Genomic DNA, 14,479 nt, shown 5'->3' with positions numbered 1-14,479 from the left:
TGGCCTAACCACTCGACCCGAGCTCTAAGTGTTCTGATACCGGCATTGTCTTTGCGCTGTTCGCCTTTTGGCGTTCTCTGGTCTAACACTGGAGAGACAAGGCCATAAAGAGGCTGTCTCTGGTGTAGGCCAATCAGTTTCAAAGACGATGCAAATATTATCAGAGCGTGTTTGTTTTCATGTTTTGCTACAAGTACGTGTGGCTAATGCAGACTTTCTTTTTGGAAAGGGTTTCTATTTGGTGTTTGAACATCTTAACGCTAGTTTTATTGCCAGAAAGAGTAAAAACATTTTCTTATTTTTAATCAAAACTACAACAGTTTATAGATGCATTCAATGGCAAAAGTTGATCACAATGCCGTTCTTATATCACCCTGCAGCCAGCTCGTTTTGCGTAACCAGGGTGAGAACTCAAGCTTTAATACAAATGCGACTTGGCCACAAATGATAGCGCAATAAAGTGGAAATGTATAGCAGCCAAATACTCTAAATACAAGTTTCAAAATTTGGAGGAAAAAACGTGAGCACCCCGGAGAAATATCCACGTTACCACAGGGAGAGAGACACGCAAACTCCAAACACTGTATACAGACGTGAGGGTTGAGATCGAACCCACAAACCTCCTGTATACCAGGCGAGGTAGTTACCATCTCGCCAGAGAGACCTGGGCCACCAACATGACAAAGAGGAAAACAAATGACATGTACGGGGATGAAAGCAAATAGAAATCGGAGCAAAAAAAAAGAAAATCGTGTCGCAAAATCGTTCCTCCGCTATGGCCTCAACCACCGTGAGCTGCAGCCAGGACCTGCAACCCACCCCGGCAACGGTGCGGACAGCACTTGTTGTTGTTGTGACAAACACGGCGTGAATTCAGTGGCAGGAGCTCGTTGGGATGTCGCGGGGTTCAACGTGGAAGTGAGACGCGTGATCCGCGGTTGTCGGCCGCCCGCTCGTTCAAACCTTCTGGTTGTCTCTCGTTTAAAACACCGGCAGAAGCTTACGGCAGCGTTGGTTGTTCATTTTTAACCGTCTAAACCAGGGTGTTCGCAACCAAAATAACAAGGGACATTTTTTGTTTGAAATCAGTCAAAAAAACTCAATATCTCAATTCATACAGCGTGTGACGCGTAGATTCAGATCTGAAACACGGCAAAACTGAGTCTTCCGCCGTTGCCGATCATTGTTACAACGCTGTGGGCTCTCATGATATTGCCTTTTCTGAGACCAAGGTGCTCTGCAAACCTTCTGGCTACCATCAAAGGTTTGTCCACGAAGCCATCCAGATATACAAACATAGACATAACTTCAACCGTGATGATGGGTACAAATTGAGCAATCATTGGAAAGATGTTATTAACCATGTAAAAAAGATTTAACTACGCATATTTGTACCATCTTATTTGACAGGTACTAGTCTATTTTACCGAATTGTTGAAATCCCAAGCGTTTAACAGTGCTGCTATTTTGATTTTGGCAGCCAACATCGGCCGTAACCCCTGTGGAGGTTCTTCACTTGTACCTTCCCTTCTAGCCCCACCCACCTCCCCCTTCTAGCCCCGCCCCCCCACCCTCCCAGTCCCTGACTGCCACCTTTAGATAAGCTCCTCCCCCCTCCCCTTATCCTGTATTTAAGATCTTGTCTCTTGGATTTATCTTCACTTGATACAGTAAATCTAGCTGTGACGGTCCCACCTGAAGACGGAGACTTGTGTTGCCTCCGAAACGTCGTGATTTAATTGAGTTATTTTCATTTTTTTATTTTTTTTACCTACGTGACTTTACCGAAAAAACCTAAGAGTATCAATATCTCAAGATCCACAATGCATGTGAATACAAGACTGTGGTAGACCTTAATAAGTAACGCGTCACGAAGCGGTCCTTAAAGAGCCACGTGCGGCTCCTGAGCCGCAGGCTGCCGACCCCTGCTCTAGACGAAGCCATGGCCTTGATAAACGTTGTTAGAGAATTACTTTAAATATTGCTTTTCCACTCACACATCGCAGACGGGGAGGGTCGCGGGTCAGAGGGACGGTGGGGGCAGAGGCCAAGGATCCTTGCGGCTCTGGCGGTGCTGGGCCTCTCTGAGTCGCGTTGGGCCTGCTTGGAACGGCCCAGGAGGGCCAGGGCCTGCTTTGCAATGGTCGTGGAAATACAGCATGCGACGCGTAGATTCGCACGCCAGCGTGCCCCAACCGCCCAAACGGCAGTCCATGGTTGGCTTGCTTGTTTGCCTTAGTTTGGTTAAAGTTGTTCTCCTGATTGTGTGGAATCATAATCACAAGTGTGTGTGTGTGGCCTCACTTGTAACTTCCTCCACGCCCCGGGCACCCGGATGTAGACGTCTCCCGTCTCGCGCACGTACACCAGCGCGCCCTCCGGCGTGGCTCGCGACGTCTGCAGCATGGCCTCCACGGAGTTCGTTATCGTCACCTGCAGCACGGCCCAGTGGCACGCGGTAGCTATTGCGGCACGCGGTGGCTAAAGCGGAACGCCGTGGTTATAGCAGCATGCTGTGGCCGTAGGGCAACTCGGTGGCCGTAGGGGAACGTGATGGCCATAGGGGAACGCGGTGGCCGTAGGGGCATACGGTGGCCGTAGGGGAACGCGGTGGCCGTAGCGGTAAGCAGTGGCTCTAGCGCCATGTATCTAAATGTGGAGGGAAAAAACCGGAGAACCCAGAAAAAAATCCACACAACCGCAGGGAGATATAAAATGCAAACTCCAAATATATAGGTGTCAGGGTCAGAATCAAACCCATGAGGCAGTAAACATCTCGCCACCATGGCGCCCCGACACATCAGAGTGCGCCTTAATCTCAAGTTGGATCCTAGGAGTCAACCCAAGCAGTTTTGGCTCAGAGTAGAAGCCCCCCCCCCCATCCCACTCCACCGTGTCACCCAGCCTAGAGGCCGCGTTATCTGCAACTGCGACAGTCGGCGTGAGTTTGTGCGTGCGTCACGCACCCCGCTGGAGGAGCCGGCGGGTCCTGGTGGCCCGGGGGGCCCCACCGCTCCCTGGAGGACGTAGCTGGGACCGGAGCCTCCTGGGAGAGAGAGCGCACGGGGGGGGGGGGGGGGGGGGGGAATCAGCGTGGGCGGCAGGGTCACTCTCTCGCATAGGTCGCCAACGAGCCCAGGCAACTGTGCATCTCTTCTGTGTGTGTGTGTATATATAAGCAGCATTCTGGACAATTTTCTTTTCGATTAACGAAATCGAATTTCCGCTTGAACGAAATTTCACTGCGGCCACGCACCACGAGATCGTCAAACAAGAGGCACCCGGGAGGCTGCCTCAGCCATCCGCGACAGCGTCACGGCGCCCCTGCAGTGCAACAGAGATGCCTCCACACCACCTTGACAGGGATTCCTACACGCAGCACAGCTGCATGAAGAAGTTCCCTGGAAAGGTTTATTTTGTTGTTGTTTTACATTAATTATTATTCAATCGTTTCAATATTCATGTTCTTTATTATTTTCTTTTCGCGAAAAGGTTAGGAGTAGAGTCGGAATGACTGTGCGAAAAACATCCCAAATATTTTGTACTACATTGAAAAGCTGTTCTGGTTTACACAATGTCATTTTACGTGTGTTTTGAAGGCATCCCTTTTGTAAATCGAGGGATACCTGAATATGTTTCAGTCCATCTGCCTATTGGCTTTCTAGACCAATATTATGCAGCAGCATATGTTTAAGTCAGCGAACTTTGGAGCAGCTTTGAATTTATGGGTCTCGTCAGCAGATTCGCGCTTGCTACACGCTGGTGGATTACCAGATTTATGAAAAAATATATATTTTACCAGATAAGGCCCACTGAGCTATAAAGCTCTTTTCAGAAGAGACCTGGCCACAATTGATAGCTCAACAAAGTGGCTCATCATCATGTGGAAATGTATGGCAGCCTAAACGCGTGATACGGAGGCAAATACCGGAAGGTCTGGAAAAAAATCCCAGCGACCACCACGAGGAAAGAGAGAGACGCCACAAACTCCAAAAATACAGCAGCAGGCTTCAGATCACGTTGAGAATACCTGGGGAGGTGTGTCCTTGACCGCCGGGGGGCCCTGGAGGCCCAGGGGGGCCTGGCCTGCCCTGGGGCCCCTCGTAGCCGTACCCCGGAGATCCAGGGGGGCCAGCGCTGCCCGGGGGGCCACTTGGACCCACCACCGAGTCTCCCTTGGGGCCCTGCCGATGAAGCACACCAAGTCAGCGCTGTTACATGTCGGGAAGTATGCTAAACATTTCGAACAGACACACATATTCACAAATTTCCCTTTTATAAATATAAATTAAGATTTGCATGGGCGTGTTGCACATGATGTGCATAAACCATTCAATCTGTCCACCCGTGGCGTGTTTAACATTCTCCCAGTGCACGAGTGCAGCAACTGGGTTAGCTTCAAGCTGAAACTTATTCGTGGGTGTCCAGCTGGAATATCAGAAAACAAGATGTTTGGCAAACCACTCAAATATTGGGTAAGCGTTGTGGGATTGTGTGTGCAAACCACGACGCGTGGTCTTGGCATGTCCATTTGCCATGACCATGGCTGCTGCTCCCATGAACGTCACTCCTCGATTCCTAATCCCATGCTGAGGACTCGATAGACACGACTTATTTGTCTGATCCACACTGTGTTCAACCACTACACTGCACGTGATAATAACTCACCCACTCATCCACTCATTCACCCACTCACCTCACCCAAAGATCCCCCCATATAGCCTTAACATAATCTTGGGGCAAGTGCTGTTAGCGAGCACCTACGAAGGCGGGCATAGCACACGAGGTTGTGGGTGGCCAGCACCATGCCCGGCCGCCTTCGTCTCACGCGTGGCAATGTTTACACGTTGTACCACGTACTAATTTGAGGCTGAATCGACCTAGGGGAGGCCCAGGAAAAGTTCAGATAATCATCACTGGTGTTGGCCATGAGCAGGAATCGAACTCGGGTCGCAATATGCTAACCACTGCGCCACTGCTCCTCCTACAAAACTATCACTTAGACACCTACTCACTCACCCACCCATTCACCCACCTACTCAGTCACCGACCCACCCATTCACCACAACGCAGGCCGCCTCACTTCTCTCTGCTTCTACCCTCGCACTGCTCCACTTTAGAAATTTCCTCCTTCAATTACCGTCTCTTTCCCTGACTTCATATAACCTTGCTCAATCAAGAAACGTGTTAACTATTGTCTATTAGAACTTTGATAGTGCTGTTTGTTCCTGCCCACCAGGCGTTTTTGGTCTTTGGACCTGCGCTTAGCAACCATGATTTAAAACTAATTTAATAGAATGTAAACCAAAAGACTGAAAGCAATTAATCGTCTTAGCTGTTTCTATTGTAGACTACATATTTACAGGTAACGATGCAGGCGAGACATCATTCTGCGTGTAGGCTACTAGTGATTAAAGGGTTAAGAAAAGGGCTAACGTTTACACCTCGAGGTAAATGAGTGCATACCCTGGACGTGCGCAAGGGCGCGCGCTAATGCATCGCAGGCAAATCGTCACCGTTCACAGCAGGGCATACTTCCTCATAAGCACTCACCACACACTCGCCATCAATACTGCTTTCGCACATCACAACAACAACAGAAAAGCGGCCGATTGCCGGCGCGACTTGTCATTCGATTTTGGTGATGCTGCCCCTTGCCGAACGTCTGCGAGTGAGCGTTCTCAACAGGGCGGCATCTCTCACCACGAGTCCCGGTCTTCCTGGGATGCCTGGGGGCCCGGGGACGCTGGGAATCCCGTGAGGGAAGTCCCCGTAGACCACCGTGCCAGGCTCGCCCTTCATGCCAGACTCGCCGCGCTCCCCCTGCAGTCGAGGGCACAGAGGATCGCAATCGATCGGAATCTTTATTTACCCTGGAGAAATCCTACGAGCCACAAAGCTCGTCGAAAATATTTTTTCACCTAAGGACGATTGCTTGTGTTGCGATCGAAACGTCGTAATTTTTATATTATGTTTCTATCTACGTGACTTTACCGAAAGACCCAAAGAGTATGAATTCCTGCAGTCACGAAAGCTTTAAGTCAAGACGCATTTATATTTATGCTATCTAACCCAAAAACCCTTTTACGGAAAATATTGGTTGCGAAAGCCTACATGTTAATGGCAGGCTTATGTTGAGCGAACTGCAGTTGAGTAACTTTTAAGTACCCTTATACTGGACGTACAGTAAATGACAAAAAACAACACGATAACAAATGCAAAAAATTACGACTACATAGTTATGGGAACTGATGTCCCGAAGAATCGTCACATCATAACGTTTAATACAGCATCGCACCGCGAAGCATTGTACTGCACTGAGCCTACTATAAGACGACGCAGCCAAAGAGCCTTACCTTGATCCCGGCAAGCTGTGCTATGTTCGTGATGGATCCGGGCGGCCCTGGAACAAACATCGCCACGGTGAGTTAAACTGCGTCACTGCCATCTCAGGATCAGCTCAGGCCTGAGCCGCTCGGTCGGTTTCAAAGTCGCGTGGGTGGGCGGCTCGGCCACGGCTTGGCTCGGGCTCGGCCTCAGTTCAGTTTCTTTTGAAGAACCCTGTGAGCTAAGAAGCTCTGAAGTCAGGTTTCATCAATAAAAACCACACACCGTTTCCGTGACAGACATAACACAGAGAAAACAAATAACTGAATAATACAAATGAATATATATTTTTTTTATATCAAACATCATGGGACCAATCCTGAGCACAGCTGGGATCTTACTCAGAGCTTCTCAAGTTGAGCTCCACAGTGGCTCCGAGTCGGCTCCCGTGAGGTCAGAGCCTCAGCCGAGCCGTGACTAAGAATACGGGGCTTCGAGTTTAGCCCATGTAAAGCGTGTGCTACTTTGGGAGTATTTATGAGAAGAGGCAGCGGTGGCGGATAGAATATATTCATGCAGGCAACGGGTGATGGAAAGACGTGGAGAAGAAGGCCGTTGACTAAAACGGACGGCAGCGGGAAGATGAGAACGGATGTAGCAGCAGCAGGAAGCAGCAGCAGAAGAAAGCAGCATCAGCAGGAAGCAACAGGAAACAAGATACAAGAATGGAAGGAGGGGACGATTCTGAATGTGGACGGCAAAAGTCCCACAGGGGATCTGCTTGTCGATCGAGCAGTGTGAGCGGTGAGCGATGAGGAGTTGGGGGTGTCGAGACAGCACACGCCTCTAGGAGAGCGTGACTACGGCCTCGTGCTCAACAGCAGCGTCGCGGTGTCCCTGTGGTGAAGGCCCAGAATACACAGCAGCAGCAGCAGAAGAAGCAGCACAGTCTGTGTCGTGCATGGTGCGCCGCGCAGTGCCAGGGAACCTGGAGGCCCCGGGTCTCCCTTCTCCCCGTTGGAGCCGTGGTGTCCTGGGTAGCCCATGGAGCCCTTCTCGCCCTTCAGCCCTGCTCGCGTTCACAGCACACAGCACACCAAAAGACGAGATGTTAACTCCCTCACCCGTTACACAGGAGGTCGTGGGTTCGATCCCGACCCTGACCCCTGCTGTATATTTGGAGTTTACGTGGTCGCGTGGATTTTTCTCCAGTTCCTCCGGTTTTTCCCTCCACGTTTAGCATTTGTGGCCAAGTCACTTCTAAAAAAGAGCTATATAGCTTAGTGGGCCTTACCTGGTAAAATGAAAAAGAAGATCCCCCGTATAACCAAAACAGACTTTTGGCGCAAGTGCTGTTAGCGAGCACCACCTATGAAGACCGGCATGGCACACGAGGAGGTGGATGGCCAGCACCATGCCCGGCCACCGTTGTCTCCTCAGTGGCGATGTTTACACACCGCACCAGGGACTCATTTGAAGCCGAATCGACCTAGGGGAGGCCCAGGACTGGTTCAGATAATCGTCACTTGTGTTGGCATGGAGCAAGAATTGAACTTGGGTCCCCGGATTCGAAGCGCTAACCGCTACAATACCACCACCGTGGGCCACACCCACGGTCCCATAGATGCACAGAACAGCACACACGTCAAAAATCTTGACTTACAGCTTTCGTGACTGCAGCAATTCATATTCTTTGGGTCAAGATCGGAAATCGCTGCAATTCTCAAAAACGCTAAGACACCTATTAGCAACATCAGTAAGGATGACCGCTTTGAGCTTTCCCAATTAAAAAAGAGAGATGACATCGTCATCCTCTCAGCCGACAAGGGTAATGCCACAGTCATCATGGACAAAACCACATACAATAACAAAATTCAGGACCTACTTAATGATGGTAGCTATACAAAAATTTAAAAGAGATCCCACCAACAGCCTCGTTAGGAAAACCAACAATATCATCACCGATTCGACATATTTAATCGAACCAACCAAGCGGTTTTATTTAAAACCCTCTGCTTCTAGACCACCCAGACTGTATGGCTTACCAAAAATCCATAAAGAGGGTACACCACTCCATCCTATCGTCTCCACCATTGACTCACCCACCTTCAAACTTGCCCCGATTTCTGTCCCAAACCTTACAATCATTCACTGGTAAGACCACCTCAGCTGTACTTAACTCAGCTCACTTGGTATCGTTAATTAAGGACATCTCACTATCTCCAGGTGATTTGCTCATTAGTTTCGATGTAGTCTCTCTGTTTACCAAAGTTGCTGTGCCTGACACCATTGCAATCATTGAAGACTTGGTCCAACAAGGACTGAATGCTGATGTTCTGGCCCTGGTGAGACACTGCCTCACCATCACTTACATCACCTGGAATGGAACTTTCTACAAACAAGTTGAAGGTACCCAAATGGGTTCTCCCTTTTCTCCAGTTGTTGCCAATGTTTTCATGGAAATTTTTCAGACAGATGCCATCCAGGCATCCACTCTACGTCCGTCCTTGTGGAAGAGGTACGTAGATGACACGTTCATCATCTGGCCACATGGCCAGCCTGCTCTGAACCAATTCCTCAACCACATCAATTCCATACACCCAGCCATCAAATTCACCATGGAGGTAGTAAAGGATGGCAAGCTACCATTCTTGGATGTTTTTATCAAAAAGAGACCAGACGGCTCAATGGGACACTGTCTACAGGAAAGCCACCCATACGGGTGCATATCTAAAACCTGACTCCCACCACCATCCTTCCCAGAATAATTCCTTCATTAAAATTCCATACCATAGAGCTCGATGTATTTCCAACCATCATCACCGAGCCAGTGAACTGAAACAGGTACACCAAGTTCTCAAGATGAATGGATATTCAGACTACACAATCCGTAAAGCTATCACCCCAACCGTTGGGAAAGAACCATCTGAGGACCCAATCAAAACCATCACCTTGCCATACAGAGCAGGGGTCACCAAAACGATCTCCAAAATCATGAGCAAACAAGATCCAGGTTCTATTTAACACAGTATATAAAATTCGTGATCTGATTCCATCTGTGAAGGATATGATCCCTGACATGAAATACCCCGGCAGTCTACAAACTAAGTGGTGTCTGCGGCAGTAGTTACATTGGGGAAACTAAGCGACATGTCTCGGACCGTGTTCGTGAACATAAGGCAGATCTGAAACACAGCAGGACGAACACTTCGGCCGTGGCTGATCATTGTTTTAATGCGTTGGGCTCACACGAAATAGATTTCTCTAAGACGAAAGGTACTTTGCAAACCCACTGGCTATCAACAAAGGTTAGTTCATGAAGCCATCCACATATACACACAACTTCAATCGAGAAGATGGGTACAAACTGAGCAATCATTGGAAGGACGTTATCAACCAGTTCAAGTCATAACTGGCTGTGATGTTCCCATCCTACCACCTTCCGATGTTAGTTGTTATTTTGGGCTCTCTGATTTTACATGAACAGGTAAAATTTCTCACACTAACGCAGCCACCTCGCTCCCCCGAGCTCGACGTTGCTGCTCTGCGATCTCCCATCCACATGCTAATCTCTCACATTAACATAGCCACTGCCATTAACATGCTAATTTCTCACATTAACATCACTAGCCCTACCCACTTCGTTTATGACCCTTGGGCTACACCCATTTTAAACCTTTAAAACAGTCTGCCTCAGCAGCTTTCCCCTTCCTTTTTCTTCCTGATGATGATCGCTTGTGTTGTGGTTGAAACGTCGTAGTTTTTTTGTTATTTTTTGTTATTTTCTTTGAATCTATCAACGTGACTTTACCGAAAGACCCAAAGAATATAGCACACACGTGCTTGTTTGCTTGTATGTATGAGAGATCTATGGATGTTGAAAGTCATGTTATTACACGTTACTGCATATGATCATCATAAAAACAATAATTTGCAGGCCTTTGTCAATCCATAGTTTGATGAAGGCTTCCCCATGTTGTTCGTCCATGGAGGTTGTTTGACCACTCTTCACTATTTATAAAATGTACTTTATTTCTTCTCTTTATTTGTTCCATTGGCTGGGTGGGTCAGCTTCTTTCACCTCTTCTACGTCTCTCGCAAACCAACTCGTCTCTGCGACCCAGTCTCAGCTGCGGTTCCTTCAGCTCCCGTCGGGCAACATCAACGACTGCCCCCCCCTCCACACATTCTTTCCCTCCTTGCAGTCTATCGAGCGCTCTGCCCACGACACGACCTGCGGGCGAGACCTTCGACCACGTGACCACGCAGTGGTGACACATCACCACCACCACCACCAAGCAGCAGCAACAGCCACAGTGCGGCCACTCACCGAAATTTGAATGCACCCCCGGCTGGAAGTGGTCCACCTGCATACCCACACAGAATAAATAAATAAATAAAGAGTAAACATCGATGTACGCACACACCGCTCGATACGCGCCGCAGACTTTGTTCGGCTCGAAGGCGCGGCAACCCACAGACAAGCGCTTGGCAAGGCAGCCAGTACTGGCACCGACACTTGTCCAAGTTCTGTGATCCTACAGTGGGATGTTTGGCTAACCCCATTAATGATGAGTGTGTTATACATGAGGGCCATTACCGAGCACAGGTACATTAGCCATGTTTGTCAGGTCCCTTTGTTGGTAATGAAGGAGCTGTGGCTGGCAGAGAGAAATCTGGACTGCTTTCAGTGGCAATAAGCAACACAGGGGAACTGGATTTATTTTTAAAGTCGCGTTTCATGACTGCTGTGGTTCTCAAGTCAACATGTGCTCATGGCGTGGCATCAAGTGGTCGCACATTCCTGATCTCAGAATCGTTAACAACAATTCATGCTTTTTGGATCTAAAGGATTAAATAAGTAAAACCCATGAACTCTGAGCACTGATTCTGATGACCAATTGGGGTCACGCTCATATTTGCACGGCAGGTTGCATTGACAGCGTCAGGTATAGTAAAGTTACACTCTTTAAAGGCAATTATTGGCAATTTAATTTACTCGGGCCAAACCTTCACTTTGACACAAACAGATGCTCGTTATGCCAGTGAATCGGCTAAACATAATGCTGCTGCAGACATCTAGCTAACAACTACAAACAGTTGCCAAAATAATCCACTCTCACACGTTTATTGTTATATTTAATTCGAAGTCCCAACAATGTCACTTCATTTGTGCAAATTAATCAGTGAAATGTTTAAAAAGAAACTCAGTATATTTTTATGACAACTTAGGAATAAGTTTGTTGACACTTACACTGTTAATAAATGTAAACAGTGCCACGCCATTCAAGTGGCATTAAGACATCTGAACATGCTGGGCTTCTGTGCGCATACAAAACACATTGTATGTGGAAGGCAAGGAAATTACATCCGGTGCTCGTACAGAAAAGAACTCGGATAAAGTGGCTTCAATAGCGCGACTTTAATAGCACTTTTCAATTCTCAACTTGAACTGTGTCCATGCATGGCAAGGCAGCGAGGTGACTGCAGAGGGCAGCTGGTGACATCACAACGTGGCAGTGGGGTGACAACAGAGGGCAGCTGGTGACAGTGCGACACGGCAGTGGGGTGACAGCAGAGGGCAGCTGGTGACAGCGCGACACGGCAGTGGGGTGACAGCAGAGGGCAGCTGGTGACAGCGCGACACGGCAGTGGGGTGACAGCAGAGGGCAGCTGGTGACAGCGCGACACGGCAGTGGGGTGACAGCAGAGGGCAGCTGGTGACAGCGCGACACGGCAGTGGGGTGACAGCAGAGAGCAGCTGGTGACATCACAACGCGGCAGTGGGGTGACAGCAGAGGGCAGCTGGTAACAGCGCGAACACGGCAGGCAGCGTTGCAGCTTCATGGCACACACAGCGTTGACAGACACATGGGGTGCAAAGGGCACCGCTAACACACCATGAACATCCGGCTGCTTTTGCGTTTGCAAGCACGTTTCCCTACTCCATGCCGCTGCTTCCTACGTTAAAATTGTGTTTTACATTTTAAGAAGTAATTTTTTTTCACGTGGAATCAAGGATTTGCGTTTGGCCATCAAGTACCCCCCCTGTGATCCTATGCCCCACATTCCGGAAACAACCGCCGCAGTTTTGTTGCGCTGATCTCGCTGTCTTTGCTTTGCGGCTGCGTATCTGGGGAAACGTGCCGTCGAATACCAAACGCAGCCTGATGCTCGAGGCCTTTGATGGGTGGCATGCCAGAGACACTGAGACAGGGTGAGTGCAGCACAAGACAGGTCGAGTGACTTGGGACTCCGACAAGACGAGCTCCTAGTGGCCACTGCCCCGCTGGGCCATGCACCACTCGGTGACCTGGGCTCTCTCACGGATTTCCTTTCCGATCACCGCTCCGTCGCGTCCCCTTGAGCGTGAAAATGCGCCGGGTTGTTCTGCGAGGTGTACGCAACGCTGGAAGAGCGATTGCACGCTTTCCGTGGAAATAACGATTTAGTGATTATCCAGCGTTTTTTTTTTCATCGGGCACGCCTCTGCCCCCTGAATCAGTTGGATAATCGATGATGGGCTGTACTCGAATCGCCCTCCTCAGTGGAATCGTCAAGGGTGCTCAAACGGTGAATGTGGGGTGCTTACTAAGTCGCGAGGAGTCTGCGTACAAAATTGCAGCTGCTGATTGATTCGGGCTTACTTTGTCAATCCGCATTTATAAATAATTTACATACAGATAATAATAGTTTTCTATGTGGCTGAAGAGCCACATTCGCGTGCTTGCTGCTGAGGCAGTCGGTATGCATTCGATGTTTCAATCCCAGGAGCTGCCTTACCGGAACTCCGAATGGTAGTCGTCAAATCAATGTGAGCAGTGGCTTCAGCTGAATTCCCAAACTTGGAACGTAGCCAAAGTAAATGACAAGCGTTATCACCTCCCCCAGGTAACTACACATTCCCTGGTAAAATACAAAGGAGGCATCATCACAGCGACACGCCATTCCGCTACTCCTGACCCAATCATCTGGCTCAACAATCTCAGCCGTTGCCCTCCATCGGCCATAAGCAGAAGTATAACAAAACCTGGCAAAGAGTACAATTATTCCCGTGTACTTTGTTTTGCTCTGCAAAGTATAAATATCAAATGCTGTCTCAGCCAAGTTAATGAGTAAAGATGCCCGAATGCATATATATAACAAAAAAAATTGACATTTGTGAGCCTCTGACATCCATTGTCGTTGTTGATCACGACCCATTTACTCCTCCTCTTGTTCACCGTTTGTTCGGACCGTTCCAATGTGCGCAATGACTTACAGGGATTTTGCAGTGGGGGCGAGGAGGTGGTGGAACTACTCGCTACAAGGGGGGACAGAGACAAGAGACAGCACAGTGACGGGCAGCAAATGCGCGATGACGCGAGAAACACGAGGATGGGAACACGGCGATACAGGCAGCGGTAGCAGCGGCGGCAGCGGCGGCAGCAGCGGCGGCGGCGGCAGCAGCAGCAGCGGCGGTTGGGGGCCACGGGACCGCAATCCGCGTTCTTACTCTGTTGTTGACGTCCACGGGGAACCCCGGCTGGCCCGGGGGGCCAGGCGGGCCGGGAGGTCCGGGAGGGCCGGGGAAACTCTGCGGACAGAAAGAGACCAATTCCTGTGAAGCGGTGAAACGCATGGGAACGCTCGCTGCGTCGCTACGACGAGCGGACGCCGCACAAATGCTGCTACTCTATTCGCTTTGGTGATGAAACAGCCCCTCCTCTGCACGGCTACCTATTTAGATAGATATTAACATATTTGTTATTGTATTGCCCACAATTTACATGGGAGGGCATCATGAAATGTGCACAATGTCGCTGCACCGCGTTGGTTGGGCACTCCGGTGTTCGTGGAGTGCTCCTGCCTACGATTCCACAATAACTCGGCGGCATTCGTTCGACAGGACACAGACCGCTGACGAAACGTAAGAAGTCCAAAACCGATTCTGGGTTTTTCTGCCAAAACAGACGATGCTGGAAGACACAAGGTAAGTGGTAGTGGGTGCGCTGTGGTATGTGGTAGTGTATGTGTGGAGTGTCTGTGTGTGGTGTAATACGTGATGTCCGGTGTGTGTGGGGTGGTTCGTGTAGTGTAAGTGTAGTTTATGTGGTGTGCTGTGGTAGGTGTAGTAGTATACGTGTGGTCTAAGAGTAGGGTGTGTGTGGTG

At 49.3% G+C, this 14,479-nt stretch overlaps 1 protein-coding gene across 1 annotated transcript in view; it reads right to left on the bottom strand.

Moving 5' to 3' along the window:
- LOC133345824 (collagen alpha-1(XVIII) chain-like) overlaps nt 1-14,479 on the bottom strand; it is a 144,628-nt gene that overhangs the window by 11,874 nt on the left and 118,275 nt on the right. Inside the window, 8 exon segments of the mRNA XM_061556836.1 lie at nt 2,305-2,433; nt 2,967-3,046; nt 4,031-4,184; nt 5,704-5,823; nt 6,357-6,403; nt 7,316-7,396; nt 10,658-10,694; nt 13,823-13,903. Coding sequence (XP_061412820.1) covers nt 2,305-2,433; nt 2,967-3,046; nt 4,031-4,184; nt 5,704-5,823; nt 6,357-6,403; nt 7,316-7,396; nt 10,658-10,694; nt 13,823-13,903 — 729 coding nt within the window.

Source organism: Lethenteron reissneri, chromosome 23, assembly GCF_015708825.2.
Source record: "Lethenteron reissneri isolate LAM-NWPU_2019-01 chromosome 23, ASM1570882v1, whole genome shotgun sequence".
Lineage (NCBI taxonomy): Eukaryota > Metazoa > Chordata > Hyperoartia > Petromyzontiformes > Petromyzontidae > Lethenteron > Lethenteron reissneri.
This window is presented reverse-complemented; position numbering and strand designations above follow the sequence as displayed.